General features: G+C 41.5%; 1 protein-coding gene across 2 annotated transcripts in view; it reads right to left on the bottom strand.

Annotated features, from left to right (window-relative positions):
- The window catches only part of megf8 (multiple EGF-like-domains 8), a 57,919-nt gene that overhangs the window by 5,768 nt on the left and 34,337 nt on the right, over positions 1 to 17,814 (bottom strand). For both annotated transcript variants that reach the window (XM_053610905.1, XM_053610904.1), the window contains 12 exons: positions 17,590 to 17,761; positions 17,268 to 17,431; positions 17,030 to 17,165; positions 15,374 to 15,605; positions 15,089 to 15,215; positions 13,458 to 13,668; positions 6,014 to 6,228; positions 1,678 to 1,873; positions 1,264 to 1,432; positions 690 to 882; positions 343 to 513; positions 119 to 249 (listed from right to left, as the gene is read on the bottom strand). In XM_053610905.1, the coding sequence (XP_053466880.1) occupies positions 119 to 249; positions 343 to 513; positions 690 to 882; positions 1,264 to 1,432; positions 1,678 to 1,873; positions 6,014 to 6,228; positions 13,458 to 13,668; positions 15,089 to 15,215; positions 15,374 to 15,605; positions 17,030 to 17,165; positions 17,268 to 17,431; positions 17,590 to 17,761 (2,117 nt within the window). The remainder of the gene's footprint in view (positions 1 to 118; positions 250 to 342; positions 514 to 689; positions 883 to 1,263; positions 1,433 to 1,677; positions 1,874 to 6,013; positions 6,229 to 13,457; positions 13,669 to 15,088; positions 15,216 to 15,373; positions 15,606 to 17,029; positions 17,166 to 17,267; positions 17,432 to 17,589; positions 17,762 to 17,814) is intronic.

Below are 17,814 nucleotides of genomic sequence, written 5' to 3'. Positions count from 1 at the left end.
ATAATTTTATTTTTGGCACAAAATACCTCTGATATGCTTTCATCTTCCTACAGTATTAACTTGTTGTAAACAGTGACTCGTCATTTATATGTTTTAGTGTTTGTCACTCCTTACTCACTTTTCACACTTGCCCTGCAGCAGAAAGTAGCCGCTAAGACAGCTCTCACATTTGTCCCCAACACTGTTGTTCTGACAGTTCACACACACAGCATTATCCTCAGAGGGGCCCTCCGTTACCCAATGGGCAATCTGAAAGACATTTTACAGCGTTAAAGCAACATCAAGAAAGAAAGGAGGAGATAAAAAAAATTTTAAAAAAGGAAAAAGAGAGAACAGACTTACACCATCAGGATCTAGTGGACGGTCATTGGGGTCAACTAGTGCCACCTTGAGTTCTTCTTTGGTTAAACATACATCACTGTTTCCTCTACAAAACTCCCGACAGGGACGACACACTCCACCACCTACTGCAGAGCCTACATACAGCGGCTTACACTTCTCACAGTGCTGACCCTGAGAGAAAGAGAGAAAGGATTGGATAGATTAATTAATCATAGCTGAGGAAATAATCTCACATTTCTCATGAAAAAAGGTTGTTTAAAAATATTATATATAGGATCCATCAAACCAACCAATTTAACCATTTACCCAACTAAGAAACTGGCAACAGATGAGAAAATTTGCAATACCTTAGTGTGGTTATGGCACTCCAGACACGTATCCAGTTGAGTGACGCCCTTACAGTTGCTATGCTTGTTACAACGGCACTGAGATGAGCAGTTCTCACCGACGAAGCCAAAATGACACTGGCACACTCCTGGTGACACACATGTGCCATTAACACAACCCTGTATACATACTGGTTCACACTGCCCAGATACACTGAAAAATAGAGAAAAAAGAGACAGACTTTATATATACACCCTGTGTTTGTGTGTGTGTGTGTGTGTGTGTGTGTGTGTGAGAGAGAGAGAGAGAATAAACATGATTTGGGCCCCACCTTTGTTACTATTAAAAACAACTTTTCTCTCATTAAATCATATTGCGTATATGTGATAATATGTGTCTCATATACTTCTGCACTGTTCACCATTATGAATAAATTTGAGTTTAAGAAATCACCGTCCAATGCAAAATGTATTTGGTGCACTAAATTAAAACCAAAATACAAAACAGGCTGTACATTACCAACACACACACATACACACACACATAATTACAATACAAGTACATAAACGCAATGACCTAAGCTTTCGAGTTTACCTGCTGAGTATGTAGCCGTTTCTGCAGGTGCAATGGTAGCCATCAGGTAGGTCATGGCAGTCCTGCGTAACATTACAACGATGGTGCCCATTGGCACACTCATCCTCTTCTGGACAGTGCAGGAAGGACCAGCTGCTGTTCCAGTGGGGACAGAGAGATTCGCTAACACCTACAAAAGAGGTCCAGCAGAAGCCTTGATGACTACATAGTGAAAAACTAGGTAGGTGACTACTGCGTTGTGACTTCTTTTAGAGGCACATATTTCAGACAAAAAAAGTACTGAAATGTGAACTGAAATTAAAACACTGAAATGTGCAAAAAATATGTGGAAAATGTGAATCCTTGATTTATTTAGACAAAAAGGCATGCAGTACAATTTCACAAAAAAGTTCACACTAAATGGAGTATACATACCATCCAGCCCTCCCTGCAGGCAGTGTCCTGCACCGTTAGCCCCGCGGGTCGCACACCAGCCACATTGTGGCCGGGCAATGCACTGGGAGCACTGGGTAAGCTGGGAGCACTGGGGAGAGCAAGAGTCTCCACCAGAGAGCAGACGACCACACTGACCAGCTTCACAGCGCAACGGAATAAACGAAGGACTCATACACTGACACACAGAGACAGAAGAATATTTTGAGGGAAGCAAAAGTTACATTTTATTACGCTTTTCAAGGTTACATTCTTTAATACATTTATTTTGTCCAGTCAATTAGGGCATCCATTTTGTTCATATCAGAGGTCATTTTCAAACAATTGATTGGAGACAGATTTAGTTCAACTCTAATTTACTATACATCAAGCCTGGAAGAAGTGTTTAGAGGGAAAGAATGTGTCGCAACGCACAGGTCTCCCACATGGTGAAACGCAGGAGGACCTGGGCCCGGAAGCACCCCATATAGCCCAGCGCCTCCGTGTGGCATTATCAGTCCCTCCGAGCCAGCCCCAGGCAAGGGGTCAAATCAAGTGGCCACATGCTTGCAAGACGGCCGACTGGGAGCAATTCGATGAGGATGTTGATAAGGTGCTTGAAGTGCCTGTGAAAGGAGAGGTGGATAGGAGGCTGCAGGCAATGACGACCATCATCACCAGTCTAGGCTTGGAGAGATTTGTCACATAGGAGGAAAGGTCAGAGGGCAGAGAAGATCCATGACATCCGGAAGGAGCTGAAGTTCCTTAAAAAGCAGCATAAGGAAGCCTGTGAGGAACAGCGGCCCCGGCTGGCAGAGCTGTGGACCATTTTGAGAAGGTTAATGACTCTGCACAGAGCAAAGGAGGCATCAGAAGGAGAGAGCCAGGAAGCAAGCCTCCTTTATAGCAAATCCCTTCAGCTTCACTAAAAAGCTTCTGTGGCAGAAGAGGAAGGGAAGCCTGACCTGCTCTAAGGAGGAAATTGACCTGTACATGCAGAACACCTATAACAACCACAACAGGCACGAGGAGCTAGGGAAGTGGGACCTCCTTGTAGACCCACCACCTCCTACCAATGGCTTTGACATCAGGGAGCCACTCCTGAGAGAAGTCCAGGAGGTTGTGAAGAAGGCAAGATCCAGCTCAGCCCCTGGACTTAGTGTAGTTCCATACAAGGTCTACAAGAGTTGTCCAAGGCTACTCAAGTGACTCTGGAAGATCTTGAGTGATCTGGAGGAGAGAAAAGGTGGTGCAGCAGGGTCTGAGGGGGTCTGGATCCCTAAGGAGGAGGTTTCCAAGACCATCAACCAGTTCAGGATAACCTCACTGCTAAGTGTGGAAGGAAAGATCTTCTTCAGCATTGCAGCCAAGTGGCTGTCAGACTTCCTAGCAAGTAACAACTACATAGACAAAGTGGTGCAGAAGGGAGGGGTCTCTGGAGTTGCAGGGTGTCTTGAACACACTGGAGTGGTGACCCAGCTCATCCGGGAAGCCCGGGAGAATAAAGGGGACCTCACAGTGCTTTGGGTAGACCTAGCGAATGCTTATGGTTCCATCCCCCACAAGCTGGTCCAGACTACCATGAGAAGTACCATGTGCCATGTGCCATGTTGTGGACCCAATCCTGGATTACTATGATTAGTTCAAGATGAGAGTCTCAGCTGGGCCAGTAACATCAGAGTTGCATAATTTGGAGGTTGGGATAGTTACAGGCTGCACCATCTCTGTGTTGCTGTCCCTGGCAATGAATATGATTGTCAAATCTGCAGAACCAGAGTGCTGTGGCCCACGGACACAAACAGGGACACGTCAGCCTCCGATCAGGGCTTTCATGGATGACAGTAGTAGTAGGTGGATCCTGCAAGGGCTAGACAAGCTTATCCATTGGACTTGGTTGGGCTTCAAGCCAGCAAAATCAAGATATCGTGTGCTGAAGAGGGGCAGAGTTATGGACAGGTTCCGCTTCAGCATCGAAGGACTACTGCTCCCAACCATCTCAGAGAAACCAGTGAAGAGCCTGGGCAAGGTTTTCAGCAGCAGTCACAAGGATACCACGTCTGTCCAGTCTATGTGCCAGGATCTGGTCAGTTGGCTGAAAGTTGTTGATCGGTTGGGGCTCCCAGGCAAGTTCAAGGCGTGGATATACCAACATGGTATACTCCCAAGGATACTCTGGCCGAAACTTGTGTATGAAGTCTGCATCTCAACTGTGGAAACCTTGGAGAAGAAAGTCAGTGGCTATCTAAGGAGATGGCTATGTCTGCCTAGAAGCCTCAGCAGCTTTATCCTCTATAGCAGGGGTGTCCAATCTTATCTGGAAAGGGCCGGTGTGGGTGCAGGTTTTCATTCCAACCAAGCAGGAGCCACACCTGATTCCACCGGTTTAATCAGTTGATCTTGCCTTTCAATAGACTCAGGTGTGGCTTTTGCTCGGTTGGAATGAAACCTGCACCCACACCGGCCCTTTCCAGAGAAGATTGGACACCCTTGCTCTATAGGAACAACAGAAAGCTCTGATTGCCATTGACAGCTTTGGAGGAGGTAACACGGACAAGAGTGGTGTAGATGTACAGAGACTCTAGTGACCCGAAGATGGCCCAGGCAGGAGTGGCGGTGAGGACTGGAAGGAAGTGGAGAGCAGACATGGCTGTGCTGGAGGCAGAGTCATGGCTGCGCCACAGAGCTCTGCTGGGAGCAGTTACTCGAGAAAAAACGGGCTTGGGAGTCTTTCCAGCACCACGGTACAAGGAGGGCAAGGAGAAGCGAAGGTGGATTCAGGAGGAAGTGGAGTCGAGCAGAGTGGCCAGTATGAATCAGCAGGGGGCTTGGATGAGGTGGGAGCGAGCCATGGACCGAATGGTCAGACCTATGGCGGGCAGAGCCACATCGTATCACCTTCCTGATTCGAGCAGTTTACGACGTCTTGCCAAGTCAGTCAAAACACTTCAGTTGGGGCAAATTTGAGGCTCCCAACTACCCACTGAGAAAAAGGTACTGAAAGCCCCCCTCCCCCCCATCAGATTAATCGAGTAATCAAAAACTACACTGCAACTACACGAAAACAAAAAAGTAGAACTCCACAAGTTTTCTTCCCCATTAGGAGCAATTTCCAAATAACTGAAGGTGCCACAAGCATTGGTGCAAACAACTGTATGCAAATATAAAAATCTTAGGTCAACACAAACCCTGCATTGTTCAGGAACAAGGCACAAAATAGCTACCAGGGACGAACAAACTTTGTTCTGAAATGTTCAACTGAACCACATAACATCAACAAAGGAAGTGGTGATTGAGTTGGAGGCATCAGGTACCAAATATCTACATCCACCATTAAGTCCTTCATCACCATAGCATGCCAACAAATCCAGATTGAAGTTTGCAGGTGATCCATTGGCTTTTTGGAGGAGTGTTCTCTGGTCAGATTAAATTAAATAATAGCCAAACAGTTCAGTTTATCAGTGCTATGTGTGGAGGAAAAAGGGTGAGGCTTTTAATCCAAAGAACACCATCCCAACTGTGAAGGATGGGGGTGGCAACATCATGCTGTCGGGTGTTTTTGCTGGGAAAAGGGACTGGTGCACTTCAGCAAATGGATGACATCATGACAAAGGAGGACTATCTAAAAATACTGAAGCAACACCTCAGCCAGAAAGTTAAAACCTGGTCATAACTGGGTCTTACAGCAAGATAATGATCCTAAGCATACCTCCAAAGTTCTAAGAAAATGACTTATAGACAACAAAGTGAAAGTACTGGAGTGGTAAATCGCTAAGCCCTGACTCAAGTCCCAAAGAAAACTTGTGAACTGAATTAAAAAGTGTGTCTGAGCAATGAGGCCCACAAACCTGACTGAGTTACACCAGTTCTGTCAGGATGAATGGGAAAAAAAATTCATAAGAAGCTTGTGGAAAACTACCCCAAGTATTTTAATTAATTTCAAGCAATTAAAAGCCAATGGCACCAAATACTAACCCAGTGTATGTAAACTTTTGACCCACTGAAAATCTGATATAATAAATAAAAGATGAAAAAAATCTGTCTCTTTTATTAATTTGAAATGACCTCTTATGGAAACAAAGTAGATACCCTAAGTGAGTTGAATGTATTTTGAATGTCTTGAATGTAATTGACAGAGGAAATGTATAGTAACATGAAATGGGTGGAGTTGTAAAAAATATTTTGATTATTAACTGGCTCCACTAAAGCATCATCAGTACATTTGATAAAATAAAATAATCTCTATATAGTGAACTCTTGACACTTAGACCTGACTGTAGCCACCTGGGAAAGCAGCTGATGTGGTCGGTCTGGTAAGTGGTAAGTGTGGGTTGCCTCTCACCTGCTGCAGAGCCATGCTCCAAAGACAGTGCTGCCAACCCCCATCTGAACCATGGGAGCTGAGACACTGGCTGCAGGTCTGGATTTGGTGGCAGGGCTCAGGGCAGGGCATAGGGGGAGATGATTCCACCTGCATGGGTGACACATTCAGTAGCGCATAGCTAAAACACGTCCAGTCATATGTTGGATTGACACTCAGAATGCGTCTGGTCTCCCCTGAGAAGAAAATGGATTTTTTTAAAAATATAAACAAACAAATAAAAAAAAAAACCATTGTGGTACATAACATCAAGGATATATAAAACTGATATTAATATTCATTCCAAAAAATGGTACAATATAATGGCAAGTTAAACTTTGTAGCATAAGGATCAGGAAACAGGAAAGAACCATACAGAGCTACAGAAATTAATTTCTCATTGCATCTTGAATGAATAAACAAACTCTTATTATTTCATTCGCATTTTAATTAATTCAGCTCCCTTAACCTGGTTAACACTATAGCTGATAATCTTGTCAGCAACAGAACAGTTCCAGTTAATTATAAGATGATATAAATGATACAAATTCAAGCTAAGTTGAGTTGCCAACTTAGAGCTGAAATGCAGTTTCTACAAAATCTTTCTAAAGGCCTTCCAATTTTATTCTATTATATTCTATTTATCCTCTCATTTAGAAAACAAATAAATAAATTATTATTTTTATTATTAATTAATTATTATTATATAATAAATAAACATTTTCAGAGTAATTTTTATTTTTTAAACAGAAGTTCGGTGTGCTATGTCCAGATTGTAATAATGCAATGTCATATTAAAACTTGTCTAACTTCACTTGCCAGGATCCAATGATTTTCTTAAAACTTTTGAAAATCTGTATGTAGCCCTGAATATCCGAGTGAGCCATTATTCATTAATGCTTGAGAACAGCACTGTTCCATAAATATTAACTTACATTACATAGCATGCATTTTTAATGTAAGTAATATCAAATCTGACACATAGATGCACTTTAAAAACGTCCTAATTTGATGGTAATCTGACTGATGATACAAAAAAAACCCCATTATGCATACACCTAAATCAGATTAAAGTAAACTGAAATTGACTGGAAATATCTATCCTAAAATATTTATCCAACTATCCAAATAATGAAATAATCATCATGCAAAATTTGACGACTGAAATCTCATACCAATATAGCATGTGCAAGACAACTAGAGAAAACAAAAATTGTATTTTATATATATATATATATATATATATATATATATATATATATATATATATATATATATATATATAAAACTACAAAAGCTTCTTAAATGTTATGATAATGTTGACACTAAATGCATTTTGGTTCGAAATACATGCAACAAATAAGGTGGGGGAAATAAGGATTAGATGCGTCAACATTTTTTTCAGTAAATATATTTGCAATGAGGCTATTCACATCAAATTTTCACCGAACATCAGTATTAACTCAAGAAATCCGGAAATATAAAGAATTCACAACATTAAAGTCAGTTATATAAATAAACAAATAAAGTTATGTGTAAAAAGTGGAATGACACAGGAAAAAAGTATTGAACACACTAAGAAAAGGCATTCTCCAAGGCAAGGTACGGCAAGGAACCAGCTGAAACCCGTAAATAATTATGCCTCCTATCTGTGCAAATTAATATCAGCTGGGTTTGTAAATTGATGGTCTATAAAAAGGCTTTTCGTTACCAAGGTGTCACACAAGAAACATCTCATGATGGGTAAAAGCAAAGAGCTCTCCCAAGACCTTCACAACCTGATTGTTGCAAAACATATTAATGGATTCTTAATACAGGCATATTTCAAAACTTCTGAATCCTTCAGTAAGCACCATTGGGGCCATTATGCACAAGTGGAAGCAACAACACTCCGTCATCAACCGGCCACGCACAGGAGCTCCTCACAAGATTTCTGACCAGGGAGTCAGAAGAATAGTCAGAAGAGTGACCCAAGAGCTAAGGACCACTCGGAAAGAGCTCCAGAAACACTTGGAGGTAGCAGGTGCCATCCTCACACAGAAAACAATAGGCAATGCACTCAACTGTTCACGCTCACGCCACAAGGCACCATTACTAAAGAAAAGGCATGTCGAAGCTCATTTAAAGTTTGCTACAACTCATTTGGACAAGCCTATGAAATACTGGGAGAGTGCAGTCTGGTCAGACGAGAGCAAAATTGAACATGTTTGGAGAAGAAATGGAACTGCACATCACCCTAAAAACACTATACCATCATACTGGCAGACTTTATATAATTGAAGGAACGATGAATGGAGTCCTTTACCAGAAGATTCTTCAGAAGAATCTGCTGCCATCCAGCAGGATGATGAAGATGAGACGTGGGTGGACCTTCCAGTATCACAATGATCCAAAGCATACAGCAAAGCAAACTCTCAACTGGTTTCAGCGAGAAAAAATAAAGGCGTTAGAATGGCCCAGTCAATCATCTGACTTGAATCCATTTGAACAAGATTTAAAGACAATAGATTTAGAAGAATGGGCCAAAATCACACCTGAATACTGTGGCCAATTAATTTATTCATACAGGAAGCATCTTGAAGCTGTCATTACAAACAAAGGTTTCTCCACTAAGTATTAAATACATTTCAGTTAGCGTGTTCAATATTTTTTTCCTATGCCATTCCTCTTTATTACACATAACTTCATTTATGGACTTTAATGTTGTCAGTTCTTTATGTTTCCGGATTTCTTGAGTTAATATTGATGTCAGGTGAAAACGTCATGTGAATAGCCTCATTGGAAATATATTTACTGAAAAAAATGTTGACGCGTTCAATACTCATTTCCCCCACTGTATCGAAATGGAGATTTTCCACAAATTCATGTTTATAAGTAGTTCAAGATATTGTTCAGTTCGTTGCTTTAAAACATAGCCTGAGAAAGGTACCAATGAAACTGGTTAGATTAGATAAAAATCACATTACACTATCTGACAATTATTATTAGTTAAATCAGGGGTGTCAAACCAATTTTAGGTAACGTGTCAAATGGGCTGGGCCACATAATAGCAGTTTAGTAGAATGATACCAAATCAACAACTCTTCTTAAATATGTTAATTTATTAGATTTTATCTGAAAGGTACATATACAGTATCATCTACAAAATGCATAAATACATAGATCAGCCATAACATTAAAACAACCTGCCTAATAGGCAGTTGGACTCATTGAGACTTGGACTACAAGACCTCTGAAGGTGTGCCGTGGTATCTGGCACCACATCGTTAGAAGCAGTTTCTTTAATTTCTGTAAGTTTGAATTGAGGCCTCAATGGATCGGACTTGTTTGTCCAGCGCATCCCACAGATGCTCGATTGGATTAAGATCTGGGGAATTTGGAGGCCAAGTCAACACCCTGAACATCCTGTCATGTTCCTCAAACCGTTCCTGAACAATTTTTTGCAGTGTGACAAGGCGCATTATCCTGCTGAAAGAGACCTAGGTATTAGAGAATACCACTGCCAGGAAGGGTTGTACTTGGTCTGCAGCAGTGTTTAGGTAGGTGCTACGTGTCAAAATAACATCCACATGAATGCCAGGACTCAAGGTTTCCCAGCAGAACATTGCTCAGAGCATCACACTGCATCCACTGGCTTGCCTTCTTCCCTCAGTGCATCCTGGGGCCATCTTTACCCAATGAAAGCGACGCACATGCACCTGTCCACAGGTGTAAAGGAAAATGTGACCAGGCCACCTTCTTTCATTGCTCCCTGGTCTAGTTCTGATGCTCCTGTGCCCATTGTATGCACCTGGCCCGAGACGCAGCAAGTTATAATGCACTGTGTGTTCTGACATCATAGCCAGCATGAATTTTTCAGCAATTTGTGCTACAGTAACTCTTCTGGGGGATTGGGCTAGACAGGCTGGCATTTGCCACCCAGGGGCATCACTGAGACTTGGGTGCCCATGACTTTGTCGCTGGTTCACTGGTTGTCCTTCCTTGGACCACTTTTGGTACAGTGAGGGAAAAAAGTATTTGATCCCCTGCTGATTTTGTCCGTTTGCTCAATGACAAAGAAATGATCATTCTATAATTTTAATGGTAGATTTATTTGAACAGTGAGAGACAGAATAACAACAAAAAAAATCCAGAAAAACGCATATCAAAAATGTTATAAATTGATTTGCATTTTAATGAGGGAAATATGTATTTGACCCCTCTGCAAAACATGACTTAGTACTTGGTGGCAAAACCCTTGTTGGCAATCACAGAGGTCAGACGTTTCTTGTAGTTGGCCACCAGGTTTGCACACATCTCAGGAGGGATTTTGTCCCACTCCTCTTTGCAGATCTTGTCCAAGTCATCAAGGTTTCGAAGCTGACGTTTGGCAACTCGAACCTTCAGCTCCCTCCACAGATTTTCTATGGGATTAAGGTCTGGAGACTGGCTAGGCCACTCCAGGACCTTAATGTGCTTCTTCTTGAGCCACTCCTTTGTTGCCTTGGCCGTGTGTTTTGGGTCATTGTCATGCTGGAATACCCATCCACGACCCATTTTCAATGCCCTGGCTGAGGGAAGGAGGTTCTCACCCAAGATTTGACGGTGCATGGCCCCGTCCATCGTCCCTTTGATGCGGTGAAGTTGTCCTGTCCCCTTAGCAGAAAAACACCCCCAAAGCATAATGTTTCCACCTCCATGTTTGACGGTGGGGATGGTGTTCTTGGGGTCATAGGCAGCATTCCTCCTCCTCCAAACACGGCGAGTTGAGTTGATGCCAAAGAGCTCCATTTTGGTCTCATCTGACCACAACACTTTCACCCAGTTGTCCTCTGAATCATTCAGATGTTCATTGGCAAACTTCAGACGGGCATGTATATGTGCTTTCTTGAGCAGGGGGACATTGCGGGCGCTGCAGGATTTCAGTCCTTCATGGCGTAGTGTGTTACCAATTGTTTTCTTGGTGACTATGGTCCCAGCTGCCTTGAGATCATTGACAAGATCCTCCTGTGTAGTTCTGGGCTGATTCCTCACTGTTCTCATGATCATTGCAACTCCACGAGGTGAGATCTTGCATGGAGCCCCAGGCCGAGGGAGATTGACAGTTCTTTTGTGTTTCTTCCATTTGCGAATAATCGCACCAACTGTTGTCACCTTCTCACCAAGCTGCTTGGCAATGGTCTTGCAGCCCATTCCAGACTTGTGTACGTCTACAATCTTGTCCCTGACATCCTTGGAGAGCTCTTTGGTCTTGGCCATGGTGGAGCGTTTGGAATCTGATTGATTGATTGCTTCTGTGGACAGGTGTCTTTTATACAGGTAACGAGCTGAGATTAGGAGCACTCCCTTTAAGAGTGTGCTCCTAATCTCAGCTCGTTACCTGTATAAAAGACACCTGGGAGCCAGAAATCTTTCTGATTGAGAGGGGGTCAAATACTTATTTCCATCATTAAAATGCAAATCAATTTATAACATTTTTGACATGCGTTTTTCTGGATTTTTTTTGTTGTTATTCTGTCTCTCACTGTTCAAATAAATCTACCATTAAAATTATAGACTGATCATTTCTTTGTCAGTGGGCAAACGTACAAAATCAGCAGGGGATCAAATACTTTTTTCCCTCACTGTAGGTACTCACCACTGCATACTGGGAACACCCCACAAGATCTGCTGTTTTGTAGATGCTTTGACCCAGTCATCTAGCCGTCAAAATTTGGCCCTTGTCAAAGTCCTTACAGTTGCTCATTTTTCCTGCTTCCAACACATCAACTTCAAGCACAGACTATTCACTTGCTGCCTAATATATCCCATCCCTTGACAGGTGCCATTGTAACGAGATTTTCAATGTTATTCATGTCACATGCCAGTGGTTTTTATGTTATGGCTGATAAGTGTAGACTTCAAGTCATAAGCAATTTTTGGTTTAACTACCGTAGTGTTACAACCTTTGTGTCACGAATCTACAAAAATAGCCCATGATACTGAAGTGCTGAATTAAAATCAATGTAGTCTGCAAAATTATTTACAAATGAAAAATGTGAAAGTTGTGATTGTATAAGTATTCACACCCATTTCTCTTAAAACCCAAAATTAGCTCTTTTGGAAAGAAACATGGTAACAGTGTCAAATTCTTAAAATTACATCATTGGCACATTTTGTCAGTAGTGGCGTGTATGGCCCCGAGTTTACAGCGCTATTTTGACCCCTAGTACAGAGAGAACAGAACAGAGACTAGCTCTTTTTAGAATTTTTAAATTAAATTACGGCAGTGGCAAAGTTATGGGGGAGTCAGGGGGGCCTGGAGCCACCCATTTGGAAGTCTTGTTAACACTGTTCACAAAAACCAGTTCTCGCTTACTAGGAGCTGCAGAATTGAGTGACATTGCTCAGCAACTGGTATAAAATTTTGTGAGCAATGTGTAGCCGTGTAGCAGGCTAGTTCAGTAAAGAATTTACCTTCTCTGAAACGGATGCCATGCCATGCCTTTTCCCCCTGCCACTCGTACACTGTAATTAGAGGATATAATAACATGAAATGTATTTGTTTCTGTTAAAACTGGAATGCGTTGTCAGAGTGGTGATTAGACTCATCCGAAAGTTAGCTGAGGAATATGCATGTCGCAATAATAAAACTGACAACATAAAAATGCTAACAATAATATCTGTGTACTGTAGACAGTGATTATCTTTAATCACAGGAATTAGAGTAGGCTTGGTTTCCTTTTTTGTCAGTCGAAATCTGAAGGCTTGTGCTGTAGTTTGTGTATGAATGAAGTAATTTAATAAAAATCTGATGAGGCAGTGGGCCATACAGACCTTTTCTTCTGTTAAAATCCTCACTTGAATAAAAGTTGCTTAAATGTCATCACAACCAAAGATTAATCAGACAGACTGTTATAATATTTCTCCTAACATTTAAAAGAAATGTTAGCTAAAATAATTTGTGTGAGTTGTTAGTTTCTCCTGAAGCAATATTTAGTCCTATTTTCATCAGCTTTATGTTCACTGGCAATTTAAAATCATCAGCTGCTGGATTTAGCTGACTACTCAGTGCACTTGTGACAGCCCATTTTTGTGTTCATGTTAAGCCTATAGACTGGCAATTGTGATAGCAGTCAACTGAAGTGAATTAGGCCACAAGTAGACTCACAGAACTAGCAAAAGAACCTCTTGAATCATAATCTTTCAACTCAGACTTGCAGTCGTGCAAGTTCTTTTCAGTTACTGCTGGTATTTAAGTTAAGTTTTCTTTTCAAATCCTTACACACCCTGTTTTACCCAGGCCCACCAATCGTTTGTTTCTGGCCTCGCCACTGAATTAGAGTCCAGAGGAAGATTTTAATTTAGAACACAATTTCTAAATGAATTTGGTGGGCCAGATTAGAATACTATGTTTGACACCCCTGTGTTATTTAGTCTAATACAATCATTGTGTGTTCATACATACCTGTGCGTTTAAACTGACGGGTCCACATACACTTCCCTGACGCTGTGCACTTGGGGCAGTCAGACGCCTCACAGCTGGTTTCAGTGCAGTTGCTGGAGAGGAAAATCTCCCTTTGGTTTATCCTGCAGTCATGTTCTGAGGTGCAACTCACAGAGCTGCTAATACATGCTCCTTCAGGACAGTTAGTGCACCACTTACACTGTAGAGTGCTCTATGTATATAATAGAATGAGAGAGAGAGAAAAAAAAAGACTTTACACTTGATACACTCAACATGTTATGTAGTCCAATGTGTTGTCTTGTACAGTCCCTGCTAAAAGTACTGGATTGGCAAGTCCAATTCTTTTGTTATTGCTATACACTGAAAAAATCTGGGTCACTGTCTGGATGTAGTTATTGCAAGCAAGGGACAGGGTTGGGAGGGTTACTTTAAAAATGTATTCCATTACAGTTACAAATTACTTCATAAAAAATATAGTCCAATGTAATCCAAGTATCACAATATGAAAGTAATGCAATCTGATTATTTTTGGATTACTTAATAGCGTTACTATGAATGCAGACTTTAATACACGAAAAAAGACACTATTAAGATCATATAAATATATATAAATAAGACTAGCTTCACTCTGCCCACGTTTTACATTTTTTCCTACATTCTTTTGAATGTCCATGGAATAAAATAAAATTCTGCCATAAATTCTGCCATCATTTACACATTTGAACGACCATTTAATATAAAACAATGTGATAACTTGAAATTAAAAATGATCTTTCCCATGGGCCATATGGCCATGGGCATTGTTTAGACTCAAGACAGCTGTCATTTGCTGCTATTGTCAAACAACGTACACAACAGCACATCACCTTCGCGTGCTCACTGAGAGTAGGCTAATGGTTCAGAGGCAGGAATTTGGCCAATAGTTGCTGCAAGCTTTTTATAATTGACCAATTGGTGTGCGAGAAGGCGGGAATTACAGAGAGGGGTTTAAGCTATGCAAATATGCACACACATGCTGCAGTATTACACCATAAGCACATCATAATGAAACTAAAGCCGAATCCTTGACGTTTTCTCAAATTTAGAAATCCCGGCCGAAAAAGAGGACATGTGGTCACCGTAACAAAAGCATTTCCGAGAACAATGTGTGTTCATTTCTACCAAATTTACTTTGTGCAAAACGTATTTATTTTTCTACAAAACGTACCTGTAATCTGATTACTTTGTTTTTTGACACAACTGTAATGGATTACAGTTACCAGTTTTTTGTATCCTGATTACGTAATGCCATTACATGTATTCCGTTACTCCCCAAGCCTGGCAAGGGATATGGAACCAAATATTCAGTGTTATTTACTTTAATTTACTAAGACCATCTGCTCCAATATTTTGCTCCCTAATAAATTAGGTGGTTTGCCGACAAACACATGTAGATGTAAATATCAGGAAATGAAAGCTGAACGAGACGATCTGATCTATGGTCTAGTATTCATCTTTTGATCTCAAACCCAAATGCCTTCAATGTATAGCAAAAATAAAAGAACTGGCCTTGCCGTTCCAATACTTTCAGAGGGGACTGGATGTTGGAATGTAGAGAACTACAGAACTCCTGTGAGCCACATCTGCGTTACCTGTCCAGTGCTGGAAAATGTTTTGGGGTGTCGGGCCAGACATTCACTGCATGTTTTTAGCCTTCGACATTGATCAGGGACACGGGGAGTGGGAAAGCATGGGGAATGGCCAATAGGACAGCCAATTCTGGGAGGGGACAAAAAAAAAAAAGACATAAAAGAACAGTAACAACATAGGCATATTGAGTGAATGTTTTGACTCCCAGTGGGCCTTTAAAAATGAACTCATTCAGTATTCAAAGTTTCAATACTTCAATTCAAACTTCTCTAATCTTCAATCTGTACCTCTCTGCTGTGTCTGAGGAAGTGCAGCTACCCCTGCACCACACACAGCTGCCTGTGCTGTTGTTACAGGCCTCGAGTGTAGGCAGAATAACACAGGGATCAGATGGTACAGTGAGGGTGATCAAACGCCCCAGCATGACCCCGTTAAATCCACCTGATAAGAACAGGCGATTCCCCCAACTGGTCATGGCCAAGGAGATGGATTGATTAACAGGTTCACCGACTGAAGATACTGCAGCAAGAAAAGAGCAAATAAAAAAATGTCAATTCAGTGAGAAGAATCATTTGCATTTGTCTGCAGGTAGTGTATGGTACAACTGATGCCAGAAAAACATATCAATATCAGTTATCAACTTGTAAGTGCACTTCAAAAGGGTGGCATCATTAGCAAGTGACTACTGATTTCCTAAGTAAATATTTGTAAACGAGTAGATAGAGAGAGAAAGTGATTGGTACATGAACAGTTTAACAATTGGTTTAACAGATACCCACTAGGACTTATTGCCGAAACTGAAAAGCATTTACACTCATCGAACAGTTTATTAGGAACAATTTACTAATACTGGGTATAGTATACAGTGCTAACACTACACTAATACTCCCTTTGCTCTCAAAACCACCTTAATTCTTCATAGCATGCATTCCACAAGATGTTGGAAACATTCCTTTGAGATTCTGGTCCATGTTAACATGATTGCACCATGCAGTTCCTGTAGATTTTTCAGGTGCACTTTCATGCTATATGGTAGAATCACCGATTCTACCACATCCCAAAGGTGTTCTACTGGATTCAGATCCGGTGATGTGGGAAGGCCACTGAAGAACAATGAACTCATTGATTGAGTCGACTTTTCTTTATAACATGGTGCATTATCATGCTGGAAGTAGCCATTAGAAGATGGATAAATTGGTGCCATGAAGGGATGCACATGGTCCGCAACAATAATCAAGGCTGTGGCATTCAAGCAATTGAGATTCATGAGACCAGGCTACATTTTTACAGTCTTCGACTGTCCAGTTTTGGTAAGCCTGTGCCCTCTGCAGCCTCAGCCGTCTGTTCTTGGTTGATGGAGGTGGAACCCGACGTGGTCTTCTGCTGTTGTAACCCATCTGCCTCATTGTTTGACGTGCTGTGCATTCTGAGATGTTTTTCAGCTCCCAACAATTGTACAGAATGTTCATCTAAGTTACTGTTCCCTCTCGGTCAGCTCGAACCAGTCTGGCCATTCTCCATTGACCTCTCTCATCAACAAGGTGCTTCTGTCCACAGAAAAGCCACTCACTGGATGTTTTTTTTTCTTTATTGCACCATTCTGAGTAAACTCTTTTGTATGTGAAAATCCCAGGAGATGAGAAGATACAGAAATACTCAAACCAGCCCATCTGGCACCAACAATCATGCCACGAGCAAAATCACTGAGATCACATTTTTTCCCATTCTGATGGTTGATGTGAACATGACCTGAAGCTGCTGGCCCATATCTGCATGATTTTATGCATTGCACTGCTGCCCCATGATTGGCTGATTAGATAATTGCATGAATGAGTAGGTGTACAGGTGTTCCTAATAAAGTGCTCAGTGAGTGTATATGTATTACAAGTAGAACAGCTGTATAGTGTGTGTATGTGTGTATAAGGATGTTTGTGATAAGTCACCTGGCTGTATCCATGTGTTGCAATTGATCTGATAGAGGTACACACTGTTGCTGTAATCTTCTGCTCCTGTCCGCCCTCCAACAATCACCATTGTGTCTTTCAGAAGGGCTGCCGCATGGAAGAAATGCGAGGGAGGCTGTAGGGGGAAAAGCACACTAATTAGGCCAAGGATGACCTTATTCTCAGACATTGCTAATGGGCGAAAGGTGAATTTCTTTAGACTTGTCTGTTCAGTAACCTTGTTTCCCCGGGATGGGACCAGTAAAGACCAGGTGAGGTTGGGGTAGTAAAGGGTGTAAAGTTCTCCAGAAGGTTCTACTGCCTCCACATGGAAACGGTAACCTCCAAACACATATACAGCATCAGTCTGCTCATGATAGACTGCAGAATGTCCGTAAAGACCTGCGGGGAAAAACAATTTACTCCAGATTAAAACTTGTATCCACGCCAAGAGAGTGACCATCATGCCCAAGGATATTCAGCTGGAAACATTCAAGACAAGATATAGTCTAGCTTCAAATTCAGACATGATCTTTTAGTGTCCAGTGTCAAGATTTTACCTGTAGGTGGTGTGCCGGTGTGTGGCAATACAGTCCAGTTCCCAGACTGTGAATTAAACTCTAGTAAGTGGTGATTGAAACCATTCTCTTCAGAGTATCCTCCAATCAGTAGCACAGAGGAGACTCTGCGCACTGTCAGAGTGTGACCAGCCACAGGGGGCAGCACTGAACTCTAAAAACAAAATTATCAGTTGAAAACAGATTTTTTTTAAATAATGGAAAAGC

Source organism: Ictalurus furcatus, chromosome 23 (assembly GCF_023375685.1).
Source record: "Ictalurus furcatus strain D&B chromosome 23, Billie_1.0, whole genome shotgun sequence".
Lineage (NCBI taxonomy): Eukaryota > Metazoa > Chordata > Actinopteri > Siluriformes > Ictaluridae > Ictalurus > Ictalurus furcatus.
This window is presented reverse-complemented; position numbering and strand designations above follow the sequence as displayed.